The following is a 15279-nucleotide window of genomic DNA, read 5'->3' as shown; positions in this document are numbered from 1 at the left end:
CCCAATTAATACCAGTCTGCACTAACTGGAGAGTGGCCACACCTGTGGTTGCTGGCAGAGACATTAACCCTGTCCCTGCCACAGATCAGATTTACAATTAGCCACAACAACTGATTTGGTTTTAAATTAAATCTGTGATTATATACATCTATTCAAACCATGATATTTTTTAATCTACAAAATAGGTTTAACTTTTGTGGTAAAATGAAGAGGCTTGCGAAACATTATTTAACAATATTTGAAAACCAGAAAATGCATTTATCGTTGCCTGTTAAGTCTACTATGGCCCATATACCTTTTTGACTTGCTCATTTCATTGATAATTGTGTCAAAGTACGCTGCAAAGACATGTTTGCGACCAATTTCTGCAGTTAAACTTCTCACACGACACAAACCTTCTCTCCTGTGTATGATGAAGAGTGTGCGTGGGTCATGTGAGTAGTCCAGACCCAATGAGAAACTAGCATCATCTACGGTTGCTAAAGAATTGTCTACTGGTGCCAGCACTTACTGTGGCTGGCGCCATATTTGCACCTGTTGACAGATATGGGATCTGGCAAAGGAAATCCAATAGAACTCAGTGGTGTTCGTTGTTAAGGTGAAGATTACACCTAATACAAATCTAAATCTTACCTTCGGAAATAAAATACAGTTTATATGTTATTTAATATTCATAATATGATAAAACAGAATTTATAATTAAGTTCCAAATAGATGTTTTTTGTGTTTTTTTATGTTGAGCCCGAACAGAGTAGTGGTTCTCAGTTGTTAATTCAGAAGCAAATTAAGAAGAACAAGATAATTGTTTGGAGTCAAAGCATATAAATAGGTAAAGACAAACAATAATTCACAGATATTTCCTATTAACTAAACAGGTGCTCTCTCTGCTATGCATTTTTCAAATCTTCATTCATTTCTACTCCTTGACAGTGAAGCTAAAGCAGTCAGCACTTCACATCAGGGCTATTAAACAGGAATGACAAATAGGACACCAGTTCTGGGGGGCAATATGACTTTTCCTCGCCTGTCACACCTGATAAAGAGAGACATTCTTCTTCCAAGCATGTATAATTTATGTACAGGGTTTACTTTAAAAGCACTTGTGTCACTTGAATTCATCAGAACTACTGTGTGATAGAAGAAAGCACAAACAGGAATTGTCTTTCCAAAACGATAAGATGACAACAGGTTATTAATTCATGTTCATTACTAAAGACACATGTTTAATTAAAAGTAGCTGTTAGTTACATTTCTCCTCATGCATTTAGTCACAGATGAGAAATGCCTGTATTAGTGTCTTAGTTTCTTAAACTATGACCCTACATCTGAAGAATATTAATAGACAATTCTCATTAAAACAAACTCAGATTAAAAACATTTCCTGATACTACAAATGTTCAACATGGTCCCAGCCAAATTTAGCAGTCGCTTATTGTAAAATCAAGAAATCTTATAATACCGATTCACTAAACACGGATTTCCTGTTTGTACGAGTAATTTTAGAGACCCCCCCCCCTCCGGAAAAACATGTTGAATAAAACGAATCTCCCTCGTCCAAACAGGAAAGGATATTGGGAAGTGTATAACTAGCACCCAGATTAGTGCCTCTGTTCTGTATTTTAGTGCTGTTTTGGGACTACTGATCCTATGATGCATTTCGAGTTGCTATAGTGCTCATGCATCAATAGCATTTTCATGAAGCAGCACAAAAAGACGAGCACTATCCTTGCAGACAAAAAAGGAGGTGTTGAAAGTGGTGAATAACACACCACTAAGAAAAAGAAGGATTTTGCTGCAAATTTCAACATTCCAGCGAACACTTAGTCCACCTTTCTGAAAAACCAGGATACAAAAATACAGGCCTATGAGCTACAAACTGTGGATGTGCCTTGCTTTTGTGGTTTAAAAATGCCTGTGATGAGATTGTGCCTGTATCTGGGGCCACGATGAAACCCAAAGCTGAGAAATTAGCACATCAGCAGAGACATGCAGATTTCAAGTGCAGTTCATTTGCAATGTAGGGTAGGGTATACTTTTTAAAAGGTCACTTAGAACTGTATATTCAATAAAATGCACGGTACTTTTAAATGTGTAATACTTTTCATTGTACTATAATTTTAAAAAATGTATACTGCAAATGTAATCCTTTGGCCAGGGTTGATTTTGTTTTCATTTTTATTTTAATAAAAACATTGGTGCAAATTCAAACTTTTTTGTTGAGTATCAAATCTTGTTTCTAAATTTAGCATTCAGCGAGTGAAGCCACTCTTTCAACCAGTGACAAAGCATTTTATTCTGTGCACTAAGAGAGTTCTAAGCTCCAATGAAACTTTGTAATAAAAGTTCTCATTAAAAAGTGCCTGTGGTGTAATAACATTAGGTTTAAACAAGCATGCGGTCTCAAGAATTACACAGAGTACAAAGAATCTGCTTCTTATCACTGTTTCTGCAGTGCAGCACTCGCTCCTTGGAGGGGTTTTTGAACAAAATGCAATGTTGGGCAATTAGAAATAAAATCCAATTAGAGAGCTAGAACTGGCCTGGCAGTGCTTCTATCCCATAGGGGGGTAGCTGAGCGGGTAGACTTGCAAACAGTTTATACAATACCCAACAACAGCTACACATGGGTGTTTTAGGGGGATGGTATGGTATGTATGAGCTAATGGTTTGTGAACCTGAAGTAACATGTGAAGAATGTAATATGGCAGTCAAATTAGGACAGAGGTCAGTGTCAAGGTTGCCAACACATTTAAAAAGGCTGTGCATGTAGTTGCTCCACTAATATAAAGCCACTATCGCAAACTGTCTCCACCAAGACACAGCGGCAACTGCAATTTAGTAAAATTACAAAAAGGTTTATTTCTTATAATGGCCACGATTTACTAAACTAGAAGCTCCCTTCACAGGGATGCTTGAATAATGTTACACACATTCATCCCCGCCACATAAAACAAAAAACTATGAACTGCATCCAATGTCATTTCATTTTGACATATAGATAGAAAGCGCTATACAACATACCCCCAGATTTGTTCCAAACTATCACAAGTGAAAAATTAAAAGGGTAAAAATTATTATTACTTTTCCATACTTTACTGCACATCCACTGCATAGTACAATACATTGTTCAGTAAAAAGTTTGGGCGTGTCTCTTAGCTGGCTATAGTGTTAAAATTAACAGTTTTTTTCCCCTTGGCTAATCAGTTGTTCTAGCAACGACCTGCTTGGAATTGTGTTTTGCCTTTTGCACTCAGAAGGAAGAAACTCGCGATTTTGGTAAAAACAATTAAATGCTTGTTGCTGATGTAACTACATTAGCTGGTTGTACTCGCATCACCTCAAACTCAACCTCTCTAAATCTGACCTCCTTTTCTTCCCCTCCTCATCTTCCTCCTCTGATCTCTATCTCCATTCCTCTGGAATCTACCACGCTCTCTCCCTCCTTCTCAGCCAAGAACCTTGGACTAACAACCTGGACCCCTGCCTATCCTACTCCCAGCACATCTCCACTCTAGCACGCACCTGCCGTTTCTTCCTGAGCAATATACAAACAATCCGACCCTTCCTCATCAACTATTCCATGCAACTCCTCGTCCAGGCCCTGGTACTGTCCCGCATAAGCTACTGCAACTCCCTCCTGGCCGGCCTCCCTGCATCCGCCACCCGTCCACTCCAGCTCATCCAGAACTCCACAGCTCGCCTAGTGTTCACCTAGTGTTCTCTCTGCCTCCCGTTCGCATCCAGTTCAAGACTCTTTTACTCGCCTACCGATGCCTTTAATGCACTTTTACTTGTACTTATCTGCTCCCTATTTTACTTTATTTAATCCTGCACTTAATCCAATCTGTAGTATTTTGTAAGTCGCCCTGGGTAAGGGCGTCTGCTAAGAAATAAAGAAAGAAAGAAAGAAAGAAAGAAAGAAATTGCACTTAGAAAAGGATCTTTTCTCAGGATAGGCTGTAGCCAAACAATCATGACATCATTATCCAGATCTAGCAACTTCTAAAAGCATCTGGAAACATCTCTCCCACTGAGACCTGAATAAGAAAACCAGCCCAACGGAAAACAGCAGAGGGGAATGCAAAGAAGGACTGATTTATTCCAGAAAACAGAGATGTGGGTTTTTTACTCTGAGCCTTGATAAATGACAACTGGCAGCTTCCCTACACCACAGCATATTCGATTATTTAGTTTAAATAACACAGCTCACTTTATCATTATTAGTGCTAGTCTGAAACAATCCCCCTTCCTGACAAGTTAAGACATGCTGAATGAATCTGTGGCGCTTGCAAGCCACAGCTTTAAGCCTGCAGTTTAGTGTTAGGGCTTTTAGGAGCTGTGTAGTTTTACTGTTACATGGCTAGTGCATAAAGACACACTGTGCTTTGTAATCTGCAGATCACCATCCACAGTATGTGTATGTAACACATAAATGTACAGAGTGTGCGGACAGACACCTCCATAAACCCCCACTGCCAAAGGAAGTCCTTACCGAAGTACATCACTCTTATTACTGTATGGTGGCAGGCTTTGCTTTGGTGCACATTTTTGCTGTCTGTCAAGAACCCGCCTCTGACTATAACTGATTGGTCTAGTTCAGGAGCAGAGTCTTGTCATTGACTCTCGCTTTCTGACTGAAGACTAGTAAAAAAGTAAACACAAGCAATCCACCACAACATTTAGTTTTTTCCTACAGCACGTTTTGGGCTGGATGCCACCATAAATAGCTTAGTTATCGATTTGATTGAACACCTTGTACATCAATCAGTCTACAAGATCTGCCAATTAGCCTATTACTGGATCTCAACCATTTAAACAAAATGTTTGGAAACAAGAATAAATATGCATGCATGTTTAAGTAATTTCAATGGGACTTTCAGTCTAAAAGGGGAGCCAGATTATACAACAGGGTAGGGGTACAATTTTAAACACAATCCCTTGGCTATAGCAGATGGCCTCGTTTGTTTTACTTCTAGCTCACTTTTGAAAGAAAGGAACTTGCAAAAGTGAGCTAGAAGTAAAAAAATCAAGGCCATCTGCTATAGCCAAGGGATTGGGTTTAAATTCTGGGTGTAAAGGTATACCCTGAGCCGGTACCTGACTACCACATTTTGAAAGTCACCAGGGCTACTGTACCTACTTCACTGCTACACGTGGCTCAGTGTGGTTGCCCTTGCACTTTAGTTCAAACCACAGCACTGCAATTGTAGCGAACCAGAATTCTGCTGCTCGTTTGCTCCTGTCAATCAATCCACTGCTGTGCATGACAGTTCTATTGAGGATCTATTGAGCCTGTGATTAATGATTAAAAACTTCACCTTAAAATAATGTTCTTATTCTGGGTGCTGGACAGGTCATTTTTTATTAAATGTAAATTTTAAATTAAATGCAAAATAAATAAATGTTTAGTGTCACATGACCATTAACCCATGCATTGCCTTGTCTTTTTGCTAAATCTTAAATATTTTTATTTAATTATCAGAGGTCGTCTAGCTGTAGAATGTCAGAGGATATACTGTGCATTGATATTTTAGATATTGGGACGATAGAGACTTAAGTTTGAGCAGTCAAAATGCAGCATGATTACTGCAATTGAGTTTTTCGTGTAATGTATGCGGACAGTTGGGTGAAGGCATACAGTTCCTTCGATTCTATTTTTCTCCCTGTGGTAAGGGACATTTTTTGTTTGTTTTCAAAATCCCATTAAAACTGAGCAGCTTCTCAAAGTATAATGATATTCTTTACTACAATTATAAATCTGTACTGTATCACCGACTAAAAAGATAGAAAACACAACAAAAGCACATGAGCTGAAATGACAGACAGTGTCAATCACAAGTCAAGGTAAGACTGATAAACTCTGGGGTCCCTGGCTGTGATTGCAGTGGCAGCTGTTTAAAAGATACCACAGTGCCGGACTCAGAAGCACCAGGCAAGCAGAACAGCTGACGTCGTGAAAGCCTTTAAACATGTGCTACATAATACTTCATATGTCCATCCCCTAGTTGAGAACAAAAAAAATAACCCTTTGCAGGGCTCGTAATTAGATGATGAAAATGAACATGGCATAAAGTTCTGCCTGGATAATAAATTGTCTTTTCAGTTGCAGAAAAGGGCACATGTGCACCAGTAGCCTTTCCTCCATTCCAACAACATCAGGGAAAGTGCATAGGTGGACCCTATGCCTTTAAGACTGAACTGTGTTAGAGATATTTATAAAACTTATGACTGGAGCACCACCAACTGTTTTGCTCAACCCACCCCTAAATCCCAGTTTAAGGGGAGGAGTCTGGAGGAATGGGGAGGAGTCCTCTTGTTTTACATCTGTGGCTATTTATTCCTCTCCATTACAATGTGCAACCTGCTTTAAACCCCAAACTCAGTATCCTTCTTCCTTTAAAAGCCAGTAAACACAGTGAACCCTTTCCTGTTATGTCAAGGTAAAAATATCACACCTGCACTTCAAAAGTTAAGCACGGTCCATTTAGGTTTGCAGAGCAGGCCTTTTAAGAAAATTAAGCCTATTTAGCATTTACTGGACTATCTGGGAACAAAGAACCACATGCCTGCACCATGGTAACTATAGCACACTGTGCTCCACTAGATCTCAAGGTGCTCTGTGAGATATGAGGGGCTGCCAGTGCAGCAGTGGCACAGCTAGGGGATTTACTAACATTAAAAGAGGTGTGTAATAAGATTCCCAGAGCTTGGCAACAACACTTCCAATGTTGCATCACACACAGAAATGTACGATTAGTGCAATGAAGTGCATGACCTTTTTGCTCACTGCCTGCTACGCTCTTCAATAGCCCCTTCGGTGCCAATTTGTTAATTTAAATTTTAGAAATTTAACTTTTTCTCTATAGAGTTCGAAAAGTTGTTCTGCCATAACTTTGAAAAAAACATTATGCATTATAAACAGATTATAAATTAGGGGTTCCAGTTTTCGATAAAAACCCAATTTTTGCCAATAAATACCTGCTAAATTTAATGTTCAAATTACCGGCATTTATTTTATAAAAATCGATAAAAAAGCAAAACCTCCACTTGCTTTTATTTTTAACTTCATTTCATAACATCCCCTGCTGAGAAAGAATGCACGAGAAGGCTTCCCACATCCGTTCGTATCTGGTTTGTTGTTGTTGCACACACTACTTCCAATTTCTGGAACGTCCAGGGGCCTGTTTCATGAAGGTCCTGTGATTGTGACGTGGTTGCGATGACGCAGGGGTCAACGCGGCGTGCGTTTCATAAAGCTAATCCACAGGTAATCCACTTTAAAGCACAGTGATGGATTAGGTAATTACACAATGGCAGGGTGCAAAGGAATTGTTTTTTTTTTTTCAAAGAAGAAATTGATACAATTACAGAAATGGATGGCCAACACAAATCTGGTCTACTTGGCATGTTTTCTGAAAGTTTAACTAACGAAGACAAGAAAAGTAGCACACAATCACGGATGCAGTAAATGCTTTAGGAGTGGAGCAGAGAATGGTACCCAAAATAACTGTCCATAGCTGTTGACAGGCAACTTAACCTGGTCCAATTATACATGCAGTGACTGAAGGGGGTATTGTGACTCTAGTGGTTAAGTATCCCTGTAGTCTGGTACACTGCGTTAGTTAAGTGTTAAGCAACATTACACATATCTTTACTTTACCATCACACTTATTTTGTATCCCTCATTTAGTCTCCTAGTTAATCATAAGACTACTTTAACATATTTGCCTAACAATGCTACCTAATGCAAGACAGGAGTTCCTGAGCCAGTACTGTGTGATATCTCAAAAAGAGCAGGTTGGGACAAAATGGAACAAAATTGAAAATGTTGTATAAAATTAGGAATTCTCCTATGGAGAGATCAACATTGCTTTAACATCAATGAATAAAGAAATCTGCTGCTGGAAATGCTGTTTAGAACTTACCTTTGTAGCCACAACCGCTTTATCCAATGTTGACACATCATGGTCCTGGTGCTCTCCAAAGAGCTTATCTATAGCTGAAATTGGACATTTGCAGACCAGACAGAATGTGTCTAACAGAGGCTTTTTTGGTTCCTTCACAGCCTGCTCAGCATCTGGGATGATGGAAGTTCCACCCAAGGCCTCGATTATCTCAAAGTCTGCCCCAATCACTTCTTCAGCAGATACATCTTCAGCTACTTCATCAACTAAGTCAAATTCATTCTCATGATGCTCCTTGGTGCCCTCAATAACATATTCTCTCTCCCCAAGCAGCTCCATCTCTGATTTTGTGTAATCATCTTGTATGTCTTGTTGAGTGACCATTTCATAATCTAAGTCCTCTGCGGTTTCCTCGTCACGCTCAATGCACTGCTCGAAGTACACTTCTGACTGTGATGGTACATTTTCCAAACCAAGATGCAAACCCTCCTCATACGATTCTGGATCATGTTGCTCAACATCTGGTTCAGCAATGTGCTCCACAGAAGGGTGTTGGTCATCCTGCTTTTCTGGTACAGTTTCTTCCACTGTTTCTTGGATAACTTTGGTCTGGGTTTCTTCTGAACTTCTTAACTCCTGCTCTTGACTTTTTACCACAATATCTGATCCTGCTGTAGATAAATCTGCACTATGCCATTTCTGCAGGTTCTGCAATTCTTCAGGTTTTTCCACACCTGTATCATGGGTTTTATTTGCAGTTTCATCCACGTTGCAAGTGTCTCTGTGTTCCACACTAATCTTCTGTTCAGTTATGACTACCACATGATCTACTGCAGCTTTCTTTTTCTGATGGTCATCTTCAATCAAAGAAGCTTCTGCTTCTAGTTGTTCTGTTTTGATTAGTTGTGGTTCATCTTTGGGAATTTTGACTGCTTTGTCTTGCGTGTCCTGAACAGATATGTGAACTGTTTCAGAGGTTGTTTCTGCAGTGTATGGCTCGTTTTTATTTACTTCCTCCAAATGAATTGACTCAGAAACTGAGATTTCTTCTTCAGGTTTCAGTTCTGGGACAGCAGTATAAATGTCTTCTGCAGATTCAGCTGAAACCTCATATTTTATTAGAGGTTCATCTTCAATTTCGAAATCCTGTGCTTCCATTTCACCTGCTGATGCTTTATTTGGTTTAGAAGGAGCTTCCATTTCACTTCGGTCAAGCTTGTGATCCTCTACAGGAACATTCAAGACCGTTCCAGACAGCACTTCAAATGGACGTTTGCCAAATTCAGGACTGCTAAGAGTATCCCAAGTAACAACCATGCTTCCTTCCTTCTCCTTTTCTGCTGGCTTTTCTTTTACATCTTGTTGAGTTTGGGGTTCTTCTTCAGCCAGCTCCAGACTCTTCTCATCTAGTGTTTCAGCTTCTCTTGCTGAGACTGCGTCATCTTTACTAACCACAGCTTCAAAGACTAAACCCTCAGACTCCTCATAAACATCAATAAGCTGTTTTGCTTCCTCATATAGAGACAAATCAGAGGTCTTGCTACATGCTTCAGGGCTTGCTTCTTCATTATTGATGTCTGCTTCCTCTTTTAGCATGAAACCACCAGTGAGCTCAAAAGTATTTTGATACCATATATTTTGTTGGGTTTTTTTCTCCTCTTGAAGTGTAGGTTCCCCTTCGGCTAAGGGAACATTGTCTTTCAAATTATATTTTTCAAAATATATGCCGGTGTTATCATCCGAGTCAGATAGCCTGCTAGGGAAAGATGCGTCAGAATTAAGACTCTCTTCATCCGAGGGTTCGTCGTCTTTCTCTTTCCTTCCAGTTGCCTGATCATACAGATCTGTATAGAGAAATGCCATTGCTGGTGGGTCCTCCAGAAGAGACAGATCAATGTTTTTGGTGGTTACAGGATAGTAACATTTTGTAAGGGTTTCCTCTTCATGGCTAAATAAACTGGCACCACTTTCTTTGAGATGTGCATCTTTTCTGTCAAGTGTTTCATCTGCTATGTAATGCTTGGTTGGGGTACAGGCCTCCGCTTCAGTTTGTTCTGTACCATAAAATACTTCATCCAAATGTTCTCCTGCAATTTCAATGTCATCCACAAAGACAAATACATCACGAGCTTCAGAAAATGAAATACTTTTAGATTTTTCCTCCATGTTTTCTTCCTCTTCATTCACAAGGGTATCCTCTTTTCCTGTTTTTTCTACAATAGGTTTTTCTCCAGGGACTTGCTCATCCATTAAAGTGAATTTTTCAAAATAATCCACGTTGTTATTTCCATTGGTTGAAAGTGGAGCAAGCACTGTTAATTCAGTAGAAGTAGTGATATTCTGTTCAAAATGTTCAGTCCCCGTTTGTTCTACACTGTCGGTTTCTTTTTGTTCTGAAAGGATTGTGTCTTTTAGTTCTCTTTTTTCTTCACTCTTTTCTTCAGATATGTCACTGCTCTCTGATTCCATCTCTTCTTCAATGACTGGTATTTTATCAGCCTCTACTGCCTCTAAGACTTTTGGTTTAATTAGTGGATTGTCTTCCAAGTAAGCCAAGTTATCCTGCATGTGACTGCTTTCCATTTCATCAACAGACAACACTTCCAGAGGAGCAATAATGTTCAGTATTTCATAGCCTTCAGAAACAATGCTGAAGAGTTCTTTCTGACTATCAGGCTCTGCTTTGTGTTCTGTGGTCTGCTTGTCTGTCTCTGGTTCTTGTGAAGAGGTAGCTGCAATAAAATTAGGAAGTGTATTTTTGCTTGGATTAGGCAAGGAATACTCTGCTCCCATGAAAGTGGTACCAGTAGACCTAAGTAGTGGCACAGACTCTGTTACCACTGGATTCTGGCTCATGTTTGGTAAGAAACATGGATTTTGCTGAGATGGCTCAGTGGGATCAGCTGCAGAGCTTGTGACAGGGACTGGGTTTGGCAAGGCACTGTCTGGTTTTGGATTATCAGAGACTGAGGACCTCAAGGGCGACGTGGGATTTATATCTGCAACTCTTGTTTGGTCTTCTTTGGAAGACAATTTTTCTTTTACAGGATCTTTTTGGAGGGAAAAAGTTGGAATTTTGTATTCTGGTGCAGGAACGTCACATTTCAGTAATGTTCCTTGTACCAATCCACAAGGTTTATCTTTTCTTTTAGGAGGGTTTACTTTTTCTACTGGCTTAGCAGCTACAGGACCATGAGGCAACAGCTCCTGTGTTTCTGTTTCTTTTTCCTGAAAAGGATGTGGATGAGGATTCCCTTTGAGCACTGGCTTAGCCAACACTGCTGTGTGCTCCGATGGTTCATCGTTGTCTGCTCCCGAAAGATTTGGATGCGGGTTACCTTTGACCCCTGGCTTAGCCGTCACTGGCATGTGTGGGAGCATCTCCTCTCTTTCTCTTAAACTACTGGGATGGGGTTTCCCTTTGCTTGTTGCTTTAGCCGACACAGGAGTATGCTGTACAGGTTCCTCTGCAACAACGTCTGTTTCTCTCAGGGGGTTTAGATGTGGGTTACTTTGGCTTATTGGTCTTGATGTCACAGGGGCGTGTGGTAGAGGCTCCCCAGCAAGTGTTTCAGACTGTCTGTGGAGTGCATTTCCTTGGCCCCCTGATCTAGCCAATACAGGCGAGAGCTCCTCAGGGTGTATTTTTGTGTGTTTCAAAGGACTTGGGTGAGGTTTTTCGTTATTTGCTGGTCTAGATGTTACGGGAGCATGTGGCGACAGTTCATACGTACCTGCTTTTTGCAGACTTATTTCCATGATGGGGACAGTGGCTGTAGGCTTCCTGGGAAACTGTTTGGAGTTATCCCTGGTTTTCCCATTGGTTTCACTCATCCTGCTTCCTAGGCTTGATCTTTTTCTCCTTCTAATTATTTTATCTTGATCCATGATGAACACAACCTTTCCTGGTGTGTATCCCGCAGGAGAACCTTCCAAACTGAACACATCAGAGGTACTGCTAGCTTCTGAAGCCCATGGGGTGGAACACCTGCTTGAGGAGGTCTCCCACACTATTCCACTGTCTTCACTTTGGACTGTCACCATGGAGAAGGTAGGGTCCACCATGAGGCACTGCATCTTTGGTTTGATAGATCGGTCCTGGACAAGATCCTTCAAACTGCAAGAAAATAGCATTGAACAGTTAAGAATGATGACAAATACTGACACATGTTATAATCATTTTCCACATACCAAGGGAAAATAAATGTTTTTTAAGAGCAACAGCTTCACATGTCCTTTAGTTTCTTTTTTCCTCTCTTCCCCTGTACTTTTTGTGATGTTTGCAATGTACATAAAATCACTTAGAGGATGGTTTCTTATTTAACTCTATTGTTTTCAGCAATTTTTACAAAAGCAGAAAGTATGAAATCTCAAGCAAATGATAACAAACAAAATACCAGATTAAGTGTGAGTGTACAAAAACAGAGAAGGCAGTAAAGTGATACGTTCTGCACACCTGAAAAGTGTAACTAACATTTTATTGCAGCAAAATGTAACTTATGAAACCTGGTCTTTTTTTCAGTACCGGTCCCACCTCCTGTTGCTGCACACACACAAAGAGAGGGTTTGTTTATTTGTTCAGTTACAGATTATAAGTGCTTAAGTGCAAACAAAATAAACAAGAATAAAATATTCCTCTTACACAGATAAGAAATTGTATAAGCAGATCAGCCAAAACATTTTTATTTTTGGCTTGCCTTCCAGCACATACAGTTTGCAGAGACAAGTATTTTAAAAGGGCAGAGGCGTAATTTACATGGGGGACATGTCTCCTTCACTTTTTCAATAATGGGGAAACGTCCCCCTCACATTGCAGGAGTACTAAAACATTTAATTTCACAACAATGTATTGGTATAATCACTAGTCAATACAGAAGTCTACAGGATCGGATCCGGGATCACTGCAGCCGGATCAAGAGATGGTGTTTTAATACAAGGATCTGGATCAGGCTCCACTGATCCCTAATGTTGATCCGATCCTGGAGCTGCACACATCTTAACTAGGGAAACTGACCAATGAGAAGCGAACATACTTGGCACGTAGTTTAAAGATCCCAGCAGACAAATTTGCCACAGTAATGTTGTGGAAAAATTGCAAACAGATGGACAAAGACAGATGAGGATGCACAACGTTGCTGTATCCAAAACACAGGACAACGGTTTAGTTTGTAATTCACCATAGCTTGTGTTATTTACTGAAGTTATCACACTGAGGTTTCTATCTACTTAGTTTAACTTTTCATTTTAAATTGAAACAGTAAACTTAAAACAGCAAAATGACATTTGTGCCTTTTGCAAATAAACACAATAAATACTAAATACATTACATTACTAAATACATTACCAAGAACACAATTATACCAAATTAAATCATGATATTACTGATTCTAAATTATTTTGCGCATTTAAATACGTTGCATCACTTGCATCTCTATTTATCAATGTTCCACCTTTAAACTAATAAATCTGCAATTGCCATAACAAACATTATCACATTCATCATTGTAAAGTAGAGTTCTTACCTGTAAACACGTTTAGAGTTTGAAACTCATTGCCTGGAGCTTGGTGTTATTTACATTATCATCGATACACACGGTTTGAGGTTCAAGCTACATCTGCATATTTTAAGAGGATGGAAGCTGAAAACACTTTTTAAAAACACACTTTCTTATACAAATACAGTACTAGCATCAATTTAATACTCAGACTATTTATCTTAAGTGTTTCAATTGTGGAGAAACCTCAATGGTTCTAGAAATATATTTCAAGGGCAATTCTCATCCCTCTCATTAAATCTGTTTTATGCCACACTTGCTCTAGCGCTCACCACTGCCTCAGGGGCCGGTTGTACTAAAGGGATCTGATCCTGGATCCAGGCTCTGATCTGAGTGCAGCTTCAGTGCTCTTCAAAGACTAAAGCCATGGCTTCATAATTCCAAGACTCAGAAGCGACTGAATAATATAGCTATTTGCCACACTCACCACAACATTGTGACAACAATTTATTGCTTTGAATGATTGCCAGAGGAATGTCTTTGTATTTTTTAATTAGACATACAAGGGATTCAATGTTTTGTTATACTTGTTTGTAACACATTTTATTATTTCAGATAGAACAATCTTCATGCATGCCCCAGCTACAGAAACTGTCCCCCCCACTTTTGAACCCAAAGACCCTGTTCACACTTGCAGTTTAGGCCGGCCCAGGGTCGCCTTCTCTCATGTGTGAACGCTCAGAAAACGAAAAGGAGGCTCTGGGTCGGGTGAAATTTAGACCAGCTTTTTGATGCGGCCTAAAGTAGGCAATGCCGCCTCAGGGCCAGCCTATCTGTATGTGTGAACCCAACGCAGGCCCTGGGCCGGCCTTAACGCGTCAATGAGGTGACGTAGCTCAAACCACTCCCCTACTATGTCGAGCGTAGTAGATCAAACAATATCGGTTTTAAGAGGTAACAACTGGGACGATGCAGAAATTAACCCTTAACGGTCCATTTATTCAGCGCTTGTCAGGCACGTCAGGTCCAATTTACTTTCACACGCACTGTTTTAATTCCCCCCCCCCCAGAGTAAAACAGCTTCATTGTGTATTGTGTGTCTGTAGAGGGGTGAAATTTGCCATGCCAGCGGTGGGTACCAGTGGCAAGCCTGTCCCGTACCAGTACTGGTACGCATACACAGGTTGAAAACCACTGTACTAGATAGCGTTTTCTCATTTTTATAAAACAAAACTAGATAAACTCTCACAACAAATAACCCTAACTCAATTTTCACAAATTTTTAAAATCTGCTAAATATACATGACGCAAAAATTGTATAATTACTCAATTCCGTTAATATACAGTATGTGTAGAGTTCACATGCGCAAATCTTTGTTGCTGTAAATATGTCCGTAGTGAGATATCCACACAATGAAATTTACCAGAGACATTTCCTGTTTTACTGTATTTTTCACCTTACATTTTGTATGTCTGAAGACAAAAACAACAATAAAACCGCACTGCTCAATCCTGGGTATATTATTTACATTAAGTACATTGCATACAGGAAGGCCACAGTGAGTTTTCATTTGAGGTCATATATTCTATACTTCCTTACTTTTACACAAACCCCACTCCACTGCAGTGCCGAATGAATTGTCACTGAAGACTGACAGTTTGAGTACACTACTGTGTGTAAGAATACAAATACACTGTTACAATTGTAAAAATCAGAATAAAACAGCCCAGCTGGTTTGGAATAAGGCCAATGAAGTAAATGCCTTATATTTTACATTGAGTTACACAGTCCTCAAAAAAAACTTTTACTGTTGTATCTGAAATTACATTTTACCAAATATAGGCTACAGCCTACAAATATGAGCAATATAAATATTGCA

At 39.7% G+C, this 15279-nt stretch overlaps 1 protein-coding gene across 2 annotated transcripts in view; it reads right to left on the bottom strand.

The window, feature by feature from the left end:
- Positions 1-15279, bottom strand: part of LOC121313749 (cardiomyopathy-associated protein 5-like) — a 35150-nt gene that overhangs the window by 15337 nt on the left and 4534 nt on the right. For both annotated transcript variants that reach the window (XM_041246561.1, XM_041246556.1), the window contains exon 2: positions 7926-12021. In XM_041246561.1, the coding sequence (XP_041102495.1) occupies positions 7926-12021 (4096 nt within the window). The remainder of the gene's footprint in view (positions 1-7925; positions 12022-15279) is intronic.

This window comes from Polyodon spathula, chromosome 1, assembly GCF_017654505.1.
Source record: "Polyodon spathula isolate WHYD16114869_AA chromosome 1, ASM1765450v1, whole genome shotgun sequence".
Classification (NCBI taxonomy): domain Eukaryota; kingdom Metazoa; phylum Chordata; class Actinopteri; order Acipenseriformes; family Polyodontidae; genus Polyodon; species Polyodon spathula.
The sequence above is the reverse complement of the archived record's forward strand: the minus strand, read 5'-3'. Positions and strand labels throughout refer to the sequence as shown.